The 21409-nt window shown below is 41.4% G+C and overlaps 1 protein-coding gene across 2 annotated transcripts in view; it reads left to right on the forward strand.

Moving 5' to 3' along the window:
* Positions 1–21409, forward strand: part of KCNAB1 (potassium voltage-gated channel subfamily A regulatory beta subunit 1) — a 292960-nt gene that overhangs the window by 213764 nt on the left and 57787 nt on the right. For both annotated transcript variants that reach the window (XM_045583626.1, XM_036444322.2), the window contains exons 3-5: positions 12112–12149; positions 17825–17904; positions 20689–20733. In XM_045583626.1, the coding sequence (XP_045439582.1) occupies positions 12112–12149; positions 17825–17904; positions 20689–20733 (163 nt within the window). The remainder of the gene's footprint in view (positions 1–12111; positions 12150–17824; positions 17905–20688; positions 20734–21409) is intronic.

The following is a 21409-nucleotide window of genomic DNA, read 5'->3' on the forward strand; positions in this document are numbered from 1 at the left end:
TAGTTAACAGGAAGTTCTAATCCTTTGTAGCGAGTGGCCCCTGAGGTTCTCGACGAATCGCAAAATGATCAAAGATGGAGAGTCACCAGGCGAGTATCCTTGCTCCCCAGAGTTCCTTCTGGGAACATTCTCCCTTGTTTCCTGAAACGAGGGTCCCTGATGTTAGCAGAACGAGTAACAAGACTCTATTTCTGCTTAACTTATTGCTTTAAGATGGCAGATGCAATCTACCATAATGACTTCCTGGATCCAGGCCAGCCTCCCAGCCATCCTCTGTGCACACTCGTATGGTAGCTGGTGTATACCCAGACCATTAACTCAGATAAAAGCCACAGATGGATTCATTCAGATCAACTCTTTTCCAAGCAATAAATTAATGAAATTATCAGCAGGTGATAAAAGAGTTTATTGAATGTTACTTCTATGTGAATAATTCCCTCTCTGCAGTTCTTGAATTTATTCATTCATAAAACACTTAACAGCCCCTCCTCTCTGCCTAGTTTTATTTAATCTCTGGGAATACGGAGATTATCCCAAGAGTTTAGAAGTTTTGAAAATGTTTTAGGAAGGCCTGTCTTCTGTGTTTGAGACTAATACAAAATATTGTTGACATAGAAATATAATTTTTATATTCTTTGATGCCCCTGGTTATCTAAATTTCTGGATATCTTTCCATGCATGATGTTTGGAAATTCCATTCCAAACATAGAAATTCTGTGGTTATATTGCCATCTCCTCGATGCCAAAGCCTGGCTGGGAACAGCAGTGTCCAGATTGGGCTGCCAGGAGCTGTTCCGGGCTTCTCCCATGCCATAATTAGTTTTTCAGTATAGTGTAAAGAATCATTTCAAAGGAGAATGGCTCTACGTAAAGATTTAATTAAATGGGATCTCCTTAGATTGAAGATATACCAACACAGTTTTATGATTTAGTATCGCTCCATTTTCTTCTTTAACATGATACATTCCTACATGTAATCATTGAAAAGGGAAGGTCTCTGTTAATTAGAAATAGAGAATCAGTTCATTTAAAAAAATATCATGCCTAGTTCTATGGGAGATGCAAAAATAACCCATTTGTTTCATCTGTTTTCTACAACTATGAGTATTCTATTAGAAACAGGATGTTGTAAATTTAAAAAGCTAAAATAATTAATAGTTCATACCCATCGGGCACAGATAAAATAAGCTAATCTTTTCAAGTAAACTTATAAAGCTACAGGGGAACATGGGGACTGGGCTAATTTGGGAACTTTTAAAATCTTTAAATCTAAATTGTCCCTTACATAGTTTCTCAGTTTCATTTTTTTTTCATTCTTTTTTATAGTATATTATCTGGTTTTCACTAAAAGTTTCTTTGCCTCACCATGGAAAATACACTTATTTCCATGCATATCCTGAGCATCCTATGAACACATACTGTAATTTTAACATACAGATACACCAGAGTTATTCAAAATTATTACTGTTTGGAGAGAATAACTGCCTGAACCATCAAAAAATATATCCCTACAAAAGATCAAAATTTGACATGAACTTTTCAGAAATTAAAAAAAAAAAAAAAAAGTGTGCATAAACCGGTTTGGCTCAGTGGATAGAGCGTCGGCCTGCGGACTGAAAGGTCCGGGTTCGATTCCCGTCAAAGGCATGTACCTTGGTTGCAGGCACATCCCCAGTAAGGGTGGTGCAAGAGGCAGCTGATCGATGACTCTCTCTCATCAATGTTTCTAACTCTCTACTCTGTATCTCTCTCTCTTCCTCTCTGTAAAAAATCAATAAAATGTTAAAAAAAAAAGTGTAAAGGAAATTATGTTGACTTTAAATTTCTTGACATCTCTATTTTGCCAGAGAGTTCTTATTCACAGAAACTTCCTGTGGAAAGATAAAAGATAAATCCAAAAAGGAAATAAAAACATATATTTGAGCACATGCTATGTTCCTGGACCTGTGCTAGAAATTCACAGAAAACAACAATTACTGTCAATCTTAGTAATGTATCCCATTTTAGAAGATATTGAAAATAGTTAAATGTTCTTTAAAATATAAATTGCCATTTGGCCCTAGTGTCTGACAGTAGGTATCTGGTTTTATTCTGACACTGGGTACATTTCTTATATGAGTTTTTCCAAAGAACGAAGAGAACCAGGCACATTAGTGAAACATGCTAGTGATAACTGCTCTGTAAACTTCTCTGTAAGAATTTTCAACATGGAAATGTCAGTAGAAAGAAAGTGTGAGGAATTTTAACCAAGAAACTTAGGACAAGATACAAAACACAAACATCTCTTTTTCATGTTAGAAACAGGAACAGTTATGCTTTGTTGAAACCCTTATTTATGAAATGGATTTTCCTGTGAAGTAATAAAGATTTAAAAAAAAAACTTTGCTTCTTATTATAAAACTAATAATATTCATTTCAATTGTGTGAGCAAAAAAAGTAAAACACACTGAGAAGAAATATTCATCTAAGAATCTTTTGGCCTTTTTTTATGTTAAATTTCTACAAAAGGCTGAGGAGCTAACTAAATCAATTCAGGAGTCATACCTTTATAATGAAAAATAAGCCGCTTAAGCCATGGATTTAAATTACTATGTATTTAAATTACTATGTATTATTAACTCTGATATCTAAATGTGAGGTGTGGAAAGATTTATTTTCTGGGGGGAGTTTTAGGGCATTGAAATTTCATTCCTATACTATGGTCACAACAGCTTTTCTAGAGGAATATTCAACCTCGAAATACCACCTCTTCTAAGTTCCCCCCTCCCCCACCATTCATGCTCCTTCCTTGTCCCTGATCAGATTAGAAGGGAAACGGAACAAAATGATTCCAAGATTTGCCCAGAAACAAATCTTAGAACCAAATGGAGCTGGCAGCATCCCTTGGTACTTAACAAGATAAAATCTTAAATCAAAGGAAAGTATTAAGCCGGGACCGGTTTGGCTCAGTGGATAGAGCGTCGGCCTGCGGACTGAAAGGTCCCGGGTTTGATTCCGGGCAAGGGCATGTACCTTGGATGCGGGCACATCCCTGGTGGAGGGTGTGCAAGAGGCAGCTGATCGATGACTCTCTCTCATCGATGTTTCTAACTCTCTATCCCTCTCTCTTCCTCTCTGTGAAAAATCAATAAAATATATTTAAAAAAAAAAAGGAAAGTATTAAAATTTCATTACCCTCAAAACCTCAAGCCTACACATGGGTGTTAGAGGTTCAGGGTCCAACTCTCCTCTGGTTTTTCTGGGAGACCCAGCCAGCCCGCCACCCCCACCCCAGCCTTGCCTAACCTAAGACCGAGTTCCCTTTGCCACTGCTTGTCCATTGGCTCAGCCTGTCCATATTACTTCAGTGACAGACACATCTCATTATTGCCCAGCTCTTAGCCTTGGCTCTGGGGTTCTTAAGGGTGTGAGAGTTAATAGCCAGGATGGATCTGTGCATGAGGTCTCTCGGGAAGACAAGATAAAACCTATCCTCAAATTAAATTGGGAGACCCTGGGAACAGGGAAATGGCCCAGAGGACTGAAGTCAAGTGTGTGCCATTCTTCATCCACAGACGGGGCACTCTGAGGACAGAGAGAGATGTGAAGCTTATCAGAAGAAAAGTTTGGTGGGAGAGGCATTTGGCAGAAGGAAGAACATGGGAGAGTGGGATATTGTTACAAGCACATGGAACAAACTCGATGCTGCATCATCTGGCACAAGGGGTGGGGAAGGGAGGTAGGCATCATTCCCAGGAAGCAGCAGGGGCCTGGGAGAGACCATGGCCTTAGAGGCCCCACTTCTAACCAGCTGTGGAAAGTTATTTCTCTACCACTCGTTCCCTCACCTGTAAAATGTGTAGAATTCCTTACCCTTTGCAACAGCATGGATGGATCTGGAGAGCATTATGCTAAGTGAAATAAGCCAGTGAGTGAAAGATAAATACCCCATGACCTCACTCATTTATGGCTAATGAACATTACAGACTGTTGAACAAAAATAGACAGAGGCAAAGAAGCATCAACTAGACTGTAAAACTACAGCGGGAAGGTAGGGGAGGTTTGGAGTGGGAGTAAGAGATCAACCAAAGGACTTGTATGCGCGCATATAAGCACAACCAACAGTCACAAGACACTGGGGGTGGGAGGGGATGAGGGCAACTGTCAGGGGTTAGGGGAGGCTGGGGGGAGGTCAGTGGGGAGGAAAAAGAGAGAGTCATATGTACTACTATTTGTAATACCTTAAACAAAATTTAAAAAATTAAAATTAAACAAAAAAATAAAATTCTTCAGACCTTACAGAGTTACCTGCATATGGGAACACTACTTGCACTTCACCTGTCTGAGAGCCCATGTTGATGCTACATAGCCTTTAGCGCTTCCATACCTGGCTCCTTGGTGATTTCAAGCTCTTTCATAAAGTGCACCTGTGAAAGCCCCCTCTGAACCCCCGGAACTTTAGTAGTATCATTGGTTCTTGCCATAAAAGATAATCAAAGTAAAAAAAAAATTTTTTTTTAAAGGCTAACTTATTATATTTGTTAACTCAGGCCAGATGCTCATTAGCAATACACTGGCAGCCAAAAATGAAATACCAGCTGGCAGCTTGAACCCTAAAACAAGGGCCAGGCTTTAAAGAAAACATCAGCAGGTGCAAACCAGTGCAAGAAAGAGATCTTTGCCTGCACCTTTTATAAAAGATGGAGCCTTGAGCTGGGTCCCAGGTGCCCAGACAGAAGTCCACATCTTGTTTATCTGTCTGGACACAACTGGGCTGCTTGGTGTTTTGCTTCCCAATCACTTAGGCTGCTTGTTAAATATAAAGTCTCCCACATTCTACCTTAGACCTGCAGAACCAGAATCTCAGAGTGGGGCTCCTGGAAGGTTGTTAATGCGCCCTTTGGTCTGAAACTGGACATTAATGCTCACGTGTGACAGAGGCTGTTAAACGCCCACCAAATCTCACAGCATCCTCCTAGCAACCCTGTAAACTAGTTATTATTGTTACCCTTCCTCCCTGTGCTAGTGAGTGATGGAGTCAGAATTCCAGCCCAGAGCTGCCTGATTCCCCCTGCTTGCTCCACAGCTCACTCTACTGCCTACCCAGCAGGAAGGTATAAACATTTTATGCTCTTCAACTGGTAGACAGTTCCAAGGGCAAGAAGCCAGTTCTTCACCTCTGTCACCTGTTTGGACATCCCAGCCCTGTCATCTGAGACTTTCCTTCAGGCCAGATTTCCTGGTATCTGCTTTCTGTTTGTTTGTTTGTTTGTTTGTTTGTTTTGGATCTTGCATCAGTATGGACGTCAAGGTACTTGTGCTAGTTATGTATCTTATTGAAAGAGCAGTGCTGGCTCCACACCATGCTGTCATTAAGAGGGGAAAGTTGGTTGGGGGTTGGGGGGTGGGGGTGGGAGAGTCCAAAGAGACATGAACACAAAATGTTACATTGGGTCCTGCATAGGATCCTGGAATAGAAAGAGGACAATGATATTCATAAAAGGTCCATAGTTTAGTTCCTAATATTGTACAATGTTAATTTCCTGGTTTGATAACTAAACTATGATGAGATAAAATTAAAGGTAATATCTAAATGTCTAAATAGCTCTTCATACTCAAGCAAGTTGTCATTTAAATGATAAGCATGTTTCCCGAATGTATGGCAAGAAGTAAACCACCAGCAAGGTAACTAAGTATCCAAGATAGGGGTGTGTGTGTGTGTGTGTGTGTGTGTGTGTGTGTGTGTGTGAGAGAGAGAGAGAGAGAGAGAGAGAGAGAGAGAGAGAGAGAGAGAGAAGATAGTTTTTTTTTCTGTTTTCTATTTTGCCAATCATTTTTCTATGCAAAATGGTAGGTGTGCAAGGGACCCAAACAGAGGTTTTCAAAGCATCTATTTCTTGGTACATAACGGGGTTTCACCAGAAAATACAATAACAATTGAAATTTCTCTTTATATTCCCTCTGCTTTTAAAAAATTAGAAATAACAAATGTCAGTTTAGTAAATTTGTTATCTAAATAACATCCCACTAATTTGAGATTTCACAGTGAAATAATCACTTGCCATCCTAAGTCTCAAGAAGGCATGTTCTCATTAGAGGCAGAAAAATGATTAAGAAAACTGTCACAGCGGGTTTTGACAATCCTATTAACTAATCAACCACCTTAGACCTTGTGTAGGTGGGCAGTAGAGAATAAAATCATACCAACAAAATCCCCTGTCTAGAAGGCTGCCACTCTATCCTCCTCCATCAGGAGAGAATATGTCCTATTTAGAAGTGGCACCTCTTCCTCAAGTTCGCTGATGGACCCTGCCTACACTGTGCCATACACACATCCTCGCCCCCGCCAGGCCTTGCTACCAAGGAGAACCCCCCTCCAGGGGAAGGTACCAAAACACTTTAATCACCTCGGGCCTAGGACTGTAGATGAGAATTGCTCATTTTTCTTGAAATTGAAAGAAGCAAGCTGGTTTGTAAAGAAATTTATCCTGTATTTTGAAGATTAATGACATTCCAAAGGCAATTTAATTTAATTAACAATTATTAACTATCTACCAAGGACTCACTTCTATTTTAAGGCTGTAGAGATAAGATGATAAATGAAAAAAAACCTAACCTTCAGATAATTCATTGCCTAGTAAAAGTTATAAAGTTGGTAAACAAATAACTATAAACAAATGAATAAGGAATGTCTAAAGGGGGAGAATCCAAGATGGTGGCATAGGTAAATACCTAAAATGCTGCCTCGCACAACAATATTAAAACTACAAGTAAAAGACAAAACAGACACCATCCAGAACAACAGGAAAGCTGGCTGAGTGGAAATTCTACAACTAGAATGAAAGAGGAAAGCACATTGAGACTCAGAGGAGCTGCAAAAGGCTGATGTACAGAGACGCATGTGCGCGGAGAGGATGGGCGGCTGAGTGCACAGGTGGCTGAATACAGCTAGCTTTCTAAAACAGAACTGAGACGGAAGCTCCTGACTGTGCTGAATTCCAGTTCCAGGTGAGTTTCTGGGAACCCAGACTCATTAGGGGAGAAACTGGACTGTCTGGCAGTGGACACAACTCGAGGGCAGCTTTCTCTCAGAAGTACTTGCAGAGAGTACCAAGGGACACAGACCCAGGGGCCTCCTAGGGCAGGGCTAATGGGAAGCCAAGGCTGTCTGCTCTACCTTGAGACTTACCCATCCAAGCTGAGCACAGAGGCTTTTGCAATTTTGCAAGTCTTTTCTCATAAGGATGTCTCCAGAAAAGAAGTTCTCCCAGCATAGACACAGCTGATCCTCACAGCCAGTTGGCCTGGAGGTCAATTCCTCCCAGTGATACCAACAACAATCAAGACTCACTACAACAAGGCAATGCACACAGCCCACAAAGGGGTGCACCAAAAGTGTCCACCTCAGGTAACTGAGGAGGCTGAGTCACTAGGCCCTATAGGACACCTAACACACAAAGCCACTCTGTCAACTCAGGGAAGCAACCAAAATGTGGAAACAAAGAAACAGGTCACAAATGAAAAAAATGGAGGAAAGTAAATGACTGGATATAGAGTTCAAAACCAAGGTTATAAGGTTTTTCAAGAATTTCCTAGAAAAGGCCAATAAATTTATTGAGACCCTCAAGGAAATGAAAAAGGACCATCTAGAAATTAAATATACACTGACTGAAAAAAAAAATATTATAAAAATACTAACGACAGACTAGAGGACCACAAGAATCAAGTCAAAGATTTGAAATATAAAGAAGAAGAAGAAAAAAAAAAAAAAAAAAAAAAAAAAAAAAAAAAAAAAGCAGAAAAGTAAAAAGAAAAAAGAATCCAAAATTTGAAGATAGTGTAAGGAGCCTCTGGGACAACCTCAAGTGTACATCTGTTCGGAGGTGCCAGAACAAGAGAGAGAGTAAGATTCTGAAAACCTATTTGAAGAAATAATGACTGAAAATTTCCCTCACATGGTGAAAAAAATAGATGTACAAGTCCAGGAAATGCACAGAACCCCAAACAAAAGGAATCCAAAGAGGACCACACCAAGACACATCATAATTAAAATGCCAAGAGCAAAAGACAAAAAGAATATTAAAAGCAGCAAGAGAAAAACAGTTAATTACCTACAAGGGAGCACCCATACAATTGTCAGCTGATTTCTAAACAGAAACTATGCAGGCCAGGTGGGAGTGGCAAGAAATATTGAATAGCAAGAACCTAGAACCAAGATTACTCTACCCAGCAAAGCTACCATTCAAAATTGAAGGGCTGTGGGGGGTTCGGAAAGAGACAGTACAAAAATTGCACCCTTATGGATGAGGACAGTGGAGGGAGGGAGGTAAGGACAGAGGGTGGAGTGAGAACCAGGTGGAGGGGAACTATGTGGGGCGAGGTGCGGGGGAGGAAGAACAATTGTAATAATCTGAACAATAAAGATTTATTTATTTAAAAAAAAAAAAAAAAGGAATGTCTAAAGCACATGTGTCAAACACAAGGCCCGCGGGCCAAATCCGTCCTGCCAGGCCTTGCAATGTGGCCCGCACCTCGCTGTCATCACTGCACTCCGCTGCGTTTCCATCACAATGACAGTTTATGACTGTTCAGTAAACCATTCGGCCCGCGATTTAGGCTGGATTTTAGATTTTGGCCCCTTCTCTGATTGAGTTTGACACCCCTAGTCTAAAGGGTCAGGTAATAGCCTATCTCAACAAAGTAAGCTGAGTGTAAGAATAACAGGGTCCCAGAATGGAATCATGTATATATTTATGATAAGTGTATATGCTATCCATATTCTATTTTATACTAAACTTTTTTAAATAACTAAAAAATCAAATATTTAATTATTACTATTTCCTTCATAATTCATTACTGCTTTTATGTGAAATAAAAAACCTTACATCTTTATTCTATACTACGATGTCAGTTAGGTCCTGTATATTTTCACTGTGATATATGTTTTACAGCCATAAATACTTATGATAAGGTTGGTAGGTAGCTTTATGTAGATTGATTTTTCAAATTCATATCTCTAAAACTAAGCTTTTCTCAACATGGATAGAATTATTGTAAATTGTTCTTATAAGTCGAGTAATCTCCCTCAAGATCTGTGTGTAATATTGCCATCGTTAGTCTGGCTATCAATGTTGTCATATTTAGTCTTCAATGCCATTTTGTACTACATTTTGAGAACTTCAAATCATAGCACTTCATTTGTGCTATCAAAAATCAAGAAGCAAAATAAGCCAGTTAGAGAAAGCCAAATATCACATGATCTCACTTATATGTGGAATCTAATTAACAAAATAAACTGCCAAACAAAATAGGGCCAAAAGTATGGATGCATGGAACAGATCTCAGGGGTAGGATTATAGGAAGAGATTGACCAAAGAACATATATAAATAAAGCATAACTCATGGACACAGACAATAGTGTGAGAGAGGCCTGGGGAGCTATGGGGTCTGGGTGGAGGGAGGCAAAAAGGGAAAAAATGGGAGATGTCTGTAATACTATAACAACAAAACATTTTTAATTAAGAAAGCTAAAGCAAATAATTCTGGTTTATTTTCATAAAGTTTGAAATCCAGTATTTAATGAATGCCCCAGTTTCAAAGAATAAATTTCAGGCTATCAATTTCATTTCTGGGTACTGACTGCAATATAGGAAAGTGGGCTAAATTATTCTTTAACAACTGAAATTTCCCAAAGACTCTATTTTGTCAGAACTGAGAGAAGCAAATGAGATATTTATGCAAATACTTGTAAATGCACCTAGAGAAAAAAAATTCAAAGGGTGTAAATGAGTTGTAATGTCAGCAAGAAACTTGGAACTTCGAGACAGTCTTTGGAGATAGCACTGCTCCCTTTGATGACATGAACGGTTAAAAAAAAAATTCTGTCATCTCAGTATAAGTAAACCAGTAGATTCATCAAGCAGACACCTGCCTGATTTTGCTCCAAGATGCAAAAGAATGGCCAATTCATGGCATCAATTATTGAATTCATGGCCTGTCTCATTTTAGCTTTTCAGCCCAAAGCAAACTCCTGATGAATGAGAAAATTAACAATTATGGACTTCAATATTTAGTGCCCCTACAAAATACTGCTGCCTGGGGATCTGGTGTTTGACAGGTTCAATGTTAGCCCCATCCTTTGTGAGAACCCCATCTGTAGTCAACACATAACTCAGAACAGAGCATCCTACGTCCACTGGTCTGAGATCTTTCTCATCACAAAGTAAACCATCCCCTGATGTTGTGCTTTGCAGAACTCTCTTTGCAGAATCTCTTTCCAAAATTCTCAAAATATCACAAATAAGCATAGCTAATAGCATGTTATTATTTATATCTGTGTTCTCTTTTGTTGCAATAGGAAATGCCACCAGTGATTTAACTTATTCTGAAAGCTTTGTATCATATTTTTAACATGCTGAGTACAATGATTCTGATTATACTAAAATTTGCAAATGCTGGTTTATTTTCTGGACACATGATTTCTGCTGCATTCAAAAGAGACTCTTTTATAAACAGTACTAGTGGCCCAGTGCACAGAATTCATACAAGGGGGGAGGGTGTCCCTAAGACCAGTCTGACCCCTCTCCAATCTGGGATCACTAGGGGGATGTCCAACTGCCAGTTTAGGCTCGATCCCAGCAGTTGGACATTCTTCTCACAATCCAGGACCACTGGCTCCTAACTGCTCACCTGCCTACCTGCCTGATCACCCCTAACCACTCATTTTGCTGGCCTACTTGCCCCCAAGTGTCCCCCCTGCTGGCCTGATCACCCCCAACTGCTCCCCCCACCTGCTCTGTGCCAACTGCCCTCCCCATTCCCCGCTGGCCTGATCACCCCCAACTACCCTCCCCTGGCGTCCTGATTGCCCCTAACCACTCTGCCTTGGCCTCACCACCATGGCTTTGTCCAGAAGGACATCCGAAAGGTCTCCCAGAAGGTCTCCCGGTCTAATTTGCATATTACCCTTTTATTAGTATAGATTGTCTGTAAAAAGGTTTTGATGTCATAGCTATTTTTTCACCTAAGAGAACTGCATTTCACAGTAATCACTTATTTTGCTTTCATTCAGAAACAAACACTGCCATTTTTCCTGTTCATAAGTTTCTCAACCCCCATCTTTTTAGTATACCAGTGATGACTGGTTTTATTATGTTATAATTTTTCTGTACAAACAATCTTTGTTTTTTGGTTCACATGCACCAAAAAAAAGTACACTCCTATTTTTTTTTTTTTCTTGAATCCTCCACTCTTGTTTTTTAGGAGATGCACAAACTTATTTTTCTACAATTTAAAAAAGAGCAATAAACATGTGGTAGGAAATAACAACTGCATTTGATTTCAGTGTTGGAAATGCAAAGGAAAGTATGTGGACTTTGACAGACTGTGGAGGGCATAGCCCTTCCACAGAGGACATTGCCCCACAATTTAGGAATGTCTGCCTTGTGGGGATACCTAGCCTTCTGTTTTTAACAGAAACTGAAAATCAGACATTTTAAAGAAAAATCTCCTAATTATTTAAATGTTGGTACCTTATTCAACTTTCATTAAAACAGCGAGCTGGTCAGCATTGTTTCAGCCAGGCAAAACAACTCAGCAAGTAAGTACAAGGTGGTACATGTCACCTCCTGGGGCTTGGAAGTGGGCACTGGAAAGACATTTGAGAGGCTTCCTTTTGAGAGGTAAGAAGGAATACAAAACAGTCATATTTTTGAGACAATGAAGGAAAGAACCACAACCCAAGATCTTATCTTCACTTTCAGCTAAGGGTGGCTCCTTAGCTAAGTGAGAGCAAGAATGAGTGTGTATCCAGAGCATCCATTGCCTTCTTGCACATTAGCATTCGTGGTCCTCTGTCAGAAGAGAAAGCATTGCATAAGACTGGGTTGTCCCTAGCATCTATGGTACCTATGAATGAAGAAAGGACGTTCTCTCCTTCAGGAGGATGCAGACTCCTGCTGGATGACTTAGTGAGAGGAGGAGGATGGGCTGGACTTCAGCCCCCAGGTGTCCTTCATCCACGTACCTTCATGAACAACCTGTTGTGAGGAAAAATTGTTTCCTCATATTATACACAATATTAGAAAAATGACTATGTTGTAAAGTAATGTACAAATATTTATTCTTTTCTAGGAACATGGGTGACATTTGGAGGTCAAATTTCAGATGAGGTAAGTTACTTAATGTCTTCCATTATGCTGATCAAAGAAAATGCAGAGAGAGCTATGTGGTGGGAGTATTCTGCCTGAGTTTCTGTCATTTTACAAGGATTGCTTTAATCATGGGAAATGGCCAAGATTGACTCAAGTACTATTTTCAATTTTATCTTGCTTCTTGTATTTTTCACATTTAGACTATTAATCTTTGAGACTGTCAGTGTATTATATGTGCAGACTCGGTAGGCAGGGAGAAGGAACCAGTTTTGAATAAATATTAGTCACTTTATAGAAAGATTGCATTGCTGTTGTTTGTTTTAGCTAGGGTGACCAAACTGGTCCCAATTGGCTTGGGCTTTCTCATTTTAGCAGGAGGTTTCTTAGACAAAGACAAACCAGGACCATTGGTCATCCCAGCTTGGACAAGTTAATCCAATTGCTCTGAGTCTCAGTTTCTCCTTTTATGTAAAAATGGGATAATAATGTGGTCCTTCAACATCTGTAGAAAGAATTAACCACGTTAAGACATTTATATAGCCCTTTGACTAGTAGGTAGCAGACACTCAAAAAGTGGCAGACACTCATTACATTCCTTTAAATTTTTGTTTACAATTCAAAGACAGGGCTTATCGTGGTTATATGCTTATCATTGTATTTAAGGAATACTTTCATATGAAACCTTACCATTATAACAGCATGGGAGGACCTAGAGAAAAATATGTAACTCAGTTAGAGAAAGCTCATTACCATATAATTTCACTCATATGTGAAATCTAAAGAACAACAACAATAAACACATTGAAACAGACTCGTAGATACAGAGAGCAGATTGATCATTGTCAGATGAGAGGGAGGGTGAAGAACTGGGTGAAAAAGTAAAGGGATTAAGAATCTAAACTAATAAAAGGCCTGTGGCCTTCATGACCAAACAAACAGCAGCTCTCATGGTGGATGGGATGCGAGTTTCTAGCAGTGATGGGTGGGGGAGCCTGCTGAGGCAAACGGAAGTGAGCTACTTACTCATGCACAATTTTGTGTACATTGAGCCTCTAGTTACTTATAATGTGTTGAGCCTGGTACCTGTCCTAGAACACATCATTTTATAAAGGTAGTTCTTACTGTCATTCCTAAACAGAATCTTGGGGGGCCTGGGGATCTTTACCCAGCTCCCAAGGTCACTAACATTTGTTTATAGATCCAGGGGAGGAATATTATCCACATACTCTTATCTGTCTGAATGCCTGTTCCCAGTATTGGGCATAGGTCACCATAGAAAGCTTGTCACATAGGGGATTCCTTGAAAAAAAAGACTCTGAGATGGAGATTATCATGCAGAACAGTATTAGGAAGTGATCTCAGAATCAACACAAGGCAGAGAAAGAAGCAAAATTAGGTAGACAGTGAAACTGAGGCATGATGCAGTCTCAACAGTGACCTCAGTTGACCCCACTGGGAGTTCCAAAGCTGAGATGGCCACGTAGGATTGTCTCAAATTGGAGCAAATGACTGAGCATTTACATTTCTTGTATGACCAACCATTGGATAGAGGCTACTCTGGCTAGTAGGTTTGATGTTGGGCTAGGCCAGTGGTCAGCAAACTGTGGCTCGCAAGCCACATGCAGCTCACAAGTCACTGTTTGCCCCTCTGTTGACTAATGAGTTTGCCTAGACTCTGTATTCCAATAATTACAGGATGTTGTTGTTCCTTGTGATTAAGCCCCTATCCCAGTGGTCGGCAAACTCATTAGTCAACAGAGCCGCAGTTTGTTTGACCACTAGGCTAGGCGATTCTCTTTAGCTAAGTGCAATTTCCAGAGCGGTCTGATAACTTGAAGGCCAGGAGTCCTATGGGAATAAACCCTTCAATTCTTAACCTGTTAACTGAGCGGGACCTATAAATACGTCAAATGTAAACAACATATTGGGAACGGGTAGGACGTATGAATACGTCCTGGAAATATATGTTGCGCCCTGAGAGGGACGGTCTATATTTTTTGTAATCTTTATAATTGTTTGTAAAATTTATAATTTTTTAATTCGATGTTTCCATTTTTTTGTTGGTATTCTTTTCTGTTTTTTGTAATTTAATATTTTCCTTTGTGCTTTATATATAAATAAACGAAAAAATATATATATATCATTTATTTTAATTAAGTATAAATAAATAAAAATAATAATATGAAATTATGTCTTCCGGGTGTGATGTACTGACACATCCTAGTGAAAGAGTACGTGCCCATTGCAGGTTGCGTAATTAAAAAGAGAACTCCCCAGTTAACAGGTTAAGGAGGATCTAGGCATCACAGGGCCCTCTGACTGGTATCAGGTAGGATGTGTGGAGGAGGCCTAGCTTGCCTAGGTCAGAGTGTGCATGGCTGGCCTCTGAAATGAATCATTTCTAAAAACTGCACAATAAAGTTGGCATGAGTGGCTGGAGCTGCTCTCATCTCAGATGCAGATCAGACAATATCTACTCTCCTTCCAGAGAGAGCTGTGGCTTCCCCCCAGGTTTCTATAGAGAGAATGCCAGCAAGGAGAAGAAAGGGAGGCACAGGTAGACCAGTCACACCAGTGGCTGAATTGCTGGAGCTCAAATATTTCCAAATGGAAAAAAAAAAAATGTAAGCCATAGCAATAAATTCACCTCCCTAGATTTTCCCACTTTCTCTCTGGCTTTGGATGAGCTCAGCACAAAGCAAATACAAACATAGGATCCTGGGATGACCACACCATATGTGCTGGGTGACAAAATCATCAGTGTTGCCTCTGGAAGGGATGTCCCTGTTACTAGGATAGTTCAACCATATATTAAGTTGCAACTGGACAGGGATCTCATCAAAATTTTTCAAATATGAAACTAAATAACCCTGTGAGGTACCTCCCAAAGATGACTTAGCTTCATTATAAAATCAAATTAGATGTTATTCATATGAATAGTAATTTTAAATAATGGTAAGAGTGTATTATCATCTGATAGCACTTAATTTTCAGAATTTTACTTACATTTCTCATCAGTAAAGTAGTTAGGGTTCTTTCAATTGCAGGTACCAATAAACTCAACTCAAATGGGCTTAACCAATAAAGGAAAAAATTATTTTGTCTTTCACCCTGGAAGTGTAGACCTAGAATAAGCTTCAGGGTTGACTCAATCAGTGGGCCCCACTTCATTTCCTAGGAATTCTCTTGATCCTGTATTCCTTGGTAGTAAGAGAACTATAGGAATCCTAGGCCTAGCTGAAACCAGTTTGGCTCAGTGGATAGAGCATCGGCCTGTGGACTGAAGGGTCCCGGGTTCTATTCCGGTCAAGGGCATGTATTATACCTTGGTTGTAGGCACATCCCCAGTAGGGGGTGTGTGGGAGGCAACTGATCGATGATTCTCTCTCATCGATGTTTCTAGCTCTCTATCCCTCTCTCTTCCTCTCTGTAAAAAATCAATAAAATATATTTTTTTAAAAAACAAAAGGAATCCTAGGCCTCAATGAGGATAATACCTGCAGGGGAAGAAAAGAGGAAGTGGGCTTCCTCGGGGCCCCTGGGTTCCATGGGGGACCTGAACAGAATCACCCTTTTTTTTCAGATGTAGAAACTGAAATACAGAGTGGTCAAATGACTTAGCCAAGTGTGTTTATCGAGAACATGGTACATTCAGGACCAGAATTTGGTCTTCTGACTTAGCTCAGTGATTTCATTGCTTCTCATTGAGGTCTTCAAATGCTATTGTTGGGAAACATCTCAGCAATCATTTAGTCCAACTCTCCATCTAGGAGTCTTCATCTTATCTTAAAATTTCTCTCTATATAAGATTTATTATGTACTAAAGGCCTGATGCATGAAAATTCATGCACCGGAAAAGGGTACCTCAGCCCAGCCTGCCCTCTTTATAGTCTGGGAGCCCTCAGGGGCAGGAGGTGACCTGTTGATCAGGGGAAGGCAATGCCTATATCACACCTCTGCTGCTGCCACTGCCAGCAACATAAGCCTTGGCCAGCCCTGGTTACCTGAGCCTCAGGTGGTCCTGGGTGGCTGGGCAGCTGCCATCCAAAGGGTTGCCTGTGCTTTGGGCAAGCCCTAGGCAGCTGGGAAGCTGCCATCCAAGGCTTGCCTGCACCTTGGGCTGGTCCTGGGCAGCTGGGGAGTGAAGAGGACTGGGGCTATGGGTGCTGCCATCTTTGAGAGTAGGGCAGTTAATTAGCATATTCCCTCCTTATTGGCTGAGGGTGCCATCATCCTTGAGGGTGGGGTAGTCAATTAGCATATTCCCTTCTTATTGGCTGTGGGCATCACCATCTTTGTGATGATGTGAAAGTCAATTAGCATATTCCCTTTTTATTAGATAGGATGTTTTCCAATAACAATCCATCAGCATGTCATGTGACATAGCACAAGGTTAATATTATAATAATACAAGCACAGAAACTTCATAAACACAGAACAGTCATGATGGGAAAACTATGCTTATCTTAATTTTACTCTCTACTTGGGGTACATTAAAAGTAGTAATAGTACTTTTGCTGCTTTCTTCCTAAAGGATTTACAGGGACTCCATTGTGCTAGCCTAATAATTTTCTTGGTTGGCCAATTTTAAAAACAGGAAAGTAGTTTATCTTAGAAATGCTGATGAAGCACTTCAGCCCACAATCAAAAGCATAAGTGGAAAAATCAATTTTAATTATTTGTGAGGTGTGTAATTTCCCAATTGACTAATAAGTCTAAATGAAAAAAATGTCCCCTCTCCACCTTTCTTTATCGCTATTCCTCAATGGCTGTCCCTCAAGCTGTCATTTATAGCTATCCTCCACTCTCTTGTCACATTTGCCACTTGCATCAGCAGCACAAAGGAGAGGACCAAAGCTGACAGTGAGGAGCTGGGTCCCCATGCCCCGCTCCCTCCTCTGCTTGTCCTGTGGATTCGGCTGGCTGGCCACTCTGATAGTGTCTGGGGTTTTGCTGAGTTAAAACAGTCACAGTTCCATCTAACCTTTCATTCATCAAAAGAGTCTGCTAAGTTTTGAGGAAAAACAGGTTCAAACTTTTAACTCACAAGTCACCCAGCTGCCACAATCCATTGGCCTGGAGTAAGGAAAAGAAATGGAGTCAGCTGCAAAGCAAGTGACCCTCTGTGTCAGAGAAATTACGGTGCCAAAGAGAATGTCAAACCAGGCCTTCCAAGCAGAGTGAGCAACGATCTATCCACCTCACTGGGCCCCCTAGGGCTGCTGGATCCCAGCGCTGAGGGAAGTTCCTCAGTGCCCAGCTATGTCTCAGGGGAACATGTATCCAGCCTCAACAGGCTAGCTGAAATTTTGGTTTTCTTTTTTACTACAACTGAGAAAAACAAGCTATGGTTAGGGAAATTTCATTGTTCTTAAAGATTCAGAATTGCTTCCCACGTTTGAAAAGCATTTGGCGCCGAAGCCGGTTTGGCTCAATGGTAGAGCGTTGGTCTGCGAACTGAAAGGTCCCGGGTTTGATTCTGGTCAAGGGCATGTACCTTGGTTGCGGGCACATCCCCGGTAGGGGGTGTGCAAGAGGCAGCTGGTCGATGTTACTCTCTCATCGATGTTTCTAGCTCTCTATCTCTCTCCCTTCCTCTCTATAAAAAATCAATAATATATATATATATTTAAAAAAAAAAAAAAGAAAAAGAAAAGCATTTGGCTTTTCTGACTGACTGCATCCTCTTGCAGGTTGCCGAACGGCTGATGACGATCGCCTACGAAAGCGGAGTTAACCTTTTTGATACTGCCGAGGTCTACGCTGCTGGAAAGTAAGTTGGTACCTGTTTGTGTCCCTCAAGTGGCATTTCTAGAACCATGGGACTCTGCCCTAACCATTGTTGACATGCAGGTGAGAAGGATCTGTCCTTGCCACATGTGTTATGGCACCACTTTTCCCCCTCCCTCACAGGAGCATCTCTGACCCCTTCTGCCCACCCAAACCTTCCCACCTCTGGCCCCTGTATGAAAAATGGGCTGGAAGCAATTGCTTTGGTCTACATGAGCGGCAGAGGAGTGGAGGCAGTGGAGATCAATAAATATTAGTTCAAAATATGAGTGAGCAAATAAAAGAGCAGATTCCAATGTGGTTATTACTTTGTAACCACATTTCATAGTTTCTCAACCCTCGAGGGAAACTGGGCCATCTTCAAAGGGAAGCAGGAACTGATTCTCCTGTTTGCAGGCTTGTTCCTCCACATAACATTACAGGTAGATCAGAGATTAAAGAAGGATCCTTAAAGATACCAAGAAATCCAATATCTATACATACAGAAGCCTAAGCGATTGTTAGGGCCAGTTGACTGGTCACTATGATGCACACTGACTACCAGGGGGCAGACACTCAATGCAGAAACTGCCCCCTGGTGGTCGTCAGTGCCCTCTCACAGCCAACCTCTCATGGCCCTGGCCTGCCAACCTCCTGTGGTTCCTCCCCCAAGCCAGCCAATCTCCCGCAGTCCCTCCCACTGGGATCACCCCCATCAGGACTGGGCAAGATGGCCCTCATGGCCCTGATTGCTGGCCCAGGTCCACGGACCCCACCCTGGGCCTCTATTCTCTTATAAGAGGGTATTTCAAACCGACTCTGCGGACAGAGGGGGCTGCAAAGAGGTCTCACTTCTTTTGCTGGATAAGTCCCATCTAGCTACAACCTTCCCCTGGACCCCAGAGAAGGCTTGGGCTCTAGGACAGGGCTCACTGCTAAGTCAGAAGACCTGGGCAATGTGCCTTCATGTAGCCCCAAGGTCCATGTCCTTCAGGTTCCAGCACAACAAGCACATTTTAGAACAGAACGGAACACCTTGGCCTCCTACTGTGAACACGGACGCAGCTCCAAGAACTGAAAGGCACTAAGTAGCGGGCAGCGGATCTGCAATTTTCTAACAGGATTGCGGTGCATGGTTACCTGCAGGCCTAATTCCCACCCCACGCTGGGTGAGAATGACAAGCAAAATGCTAGACTTGCTGAATCAGGTTCATCGTTGCCTGGTCCAAGTGTATTTTCCTTGCATGGGTTTCCTCCTTCTCAAGGGCAGGCGTAAATGTTTAAGAACCCTCTAGGACAGTGGTCGGCAAACTCATTAGTCAACAGAGCCAAATATCAACAGTACAACAATTGAAATTTCTTTTGAGAGCCAAATTTTTTAAACTTAAACTTCTTCTAACGCCACTTCTTCAAAATAGACTGGCCCAGCCTGTGATATTTTGTGGAAGAGCCACACTCAAGAGGCCAAAGAGCCGCATGTGGCTTGCGAGCCGCAGTTTGCTGACCACAGCTTTAGGAGGTTCAGAGCCCACATTCCTGATGTTTTCTGTTGAGTCCAAGAAGAGAAAGTGAAATTGATAAGTAAGGCCTTGCTCCTTTCAACATCATACCCTTTCTCCGTGTTTTCTTCTTTTGTTGAATCCTGCTCAATACCAAATGGGGCTAAGGTTGAAAAGGGGGAAGAGTGGTAAACAAGTGTATAAAGAGTTCTGTTTGTATTTCTACTGTGAAGAAGAATCAATTCTGGTTAATTACTGTTTGATTTGTCAGTGTGTAACTGAGATTGGTTCCCACTGTGAAAAGCAAGATTGCAAAAGGCAACCATTAGAGAGACAGAAGGGGAGTGGGGAAAGAACACTGTGCAACATTCAGCACATGTCTATTTGGGGTGCGCTCCATAGCTAACTGAATCGTGGCCTATTACCAGGCTCCCAAATACACTCCAACAGAGAGGGAACCTTCAGTCAAGACGCACAGTGATTAGCAATGACTCCCATCTATAGGACCTTTTTGTGGACAAAGTGCTCATTCCATTGATGTCCCCACTCACAAAGCCTCACAGAGCAGAATTGGCCTTACCAGGAGGGGCCTAGAAGATAGTTTTAGTTTCCTCAAGCATGGGTCTCAACTGGGCTAAGAAAATGGGAATAGGACAGTGGGTATGTCCTCAATATACCTCTCCATGACCCAGCCTTAGGTGCAGGGAGAACACTTCTCTACACTTCCTTATGTCCTGCGTCTATAACAATGCTTGTCACTGGAACCCAGGACATTCTCTATGTGGGCCACTGCATCTTCAGCCCTTACATTTGGGTCTTCTAGACCCACACATGGGTACTTTTATTCTGCAAGATCTCCTGGGAGTCGATATTGTCGGTCTAACCAGTGTGAGCTCTCTTTGTCCTCCCAGGTCATAATTGGAAGCCATAGCAAATAGAAGCAAAACCTTGACTCCCCTTTGGGACACAGCCAAACAGGACATTTAGAGATGAGATCAGTGGTTTAAAAACACCAAACTGCCAAATGACTGCACTGTTTCTTGGTGTCAGGACCACAGGTGGTCTCCTGCCAGCGTGAAAGGATTTGGCAGGTGCCTCTGCAATACTTTGGAGCAGAATTCTGCAGGCACAAGCAGAAACAGTGGAAACTGTGCTGCCAGCGAGAGCAGCTTCTATTTTTAGGGTCATGGAGGCTCTGAGTTCAGACAAGGAATGGCTCTGGTGTTTTGCGTTGACTCTTGCATTTCCAGGCCACTGTACCCTAAGACACTGTCTGTGTTCCTCTCCAGGGCTGAAGTGATTCTGGGGAGCATCATCAAGAAGAAAGGCTGGAGGTAATGCATTCACCACCATCATTTACTCGCCTTTAAAAAGACTGACATTATTTTATAACCAGAGAAGGGAAAATAAAATAGGATGGCAACTGACCAAAAGGTTGTCCAAAAAGAAGTCAACTCTTAGTTGATTTACAGAGTTTTGAAAATAGGTACCAGCAAGTTCATTACTTGTGCTTCAAAACTTATTGACTAGTCTTTAATCACAAAGAATTACCATGAGGATAAGCCAAGAAGGAGGGAATGTTTAGGAAGTATTTGTCAATAAAAGAAAGGGACATTTTCATGGCTTCTGGCTGCAATTTAGTGTAATTTGGTGAAGGAAGCCATATGACAGGAGGCTGGTTATATATACACATGTATTTATGTTCATTGTTCATTTTATTACCAACTCTGAATGCAAAGAGATGATGAAATAAGAAGTCCTGGGGATAAATATCCCAAAGCTTTCTTATCTTCCAGTGTCTCTTCTGTGTCTGGAGAGCCCTATTGTCTGGGGGATCACATTCCATTCCATCACCTTCTGTAGTCAAAGCCGGGGGATTGTTCCCCTGAACCCAGATGTTATGGTAACAACAGATGCCATAACATCTGGGAACAGGGGAACAATCCCCCTATATTTCACTATGCGTCTCTGCCCCAATAACCCCTTCTCCCCACCATGAGTACAGAATCA

This window comes from Pipistrellus kuhlii, unplaced genomic scaffold (genome assembly GCF_014108245.1).
Source record: "Pipistrellus kuhlii isolate mPipKuh1 unplaced genomic scaffold, mPipKuh1.p scaffold_m20_p_2, whole genome shotgun sequence".
Lineage (NCBI taxonomy): Eukaryota > Metazoa > Chordata > Mammalia > Chiroptera > Vespertilionidae > Pipistrellus > Pipistrellus kuhlii.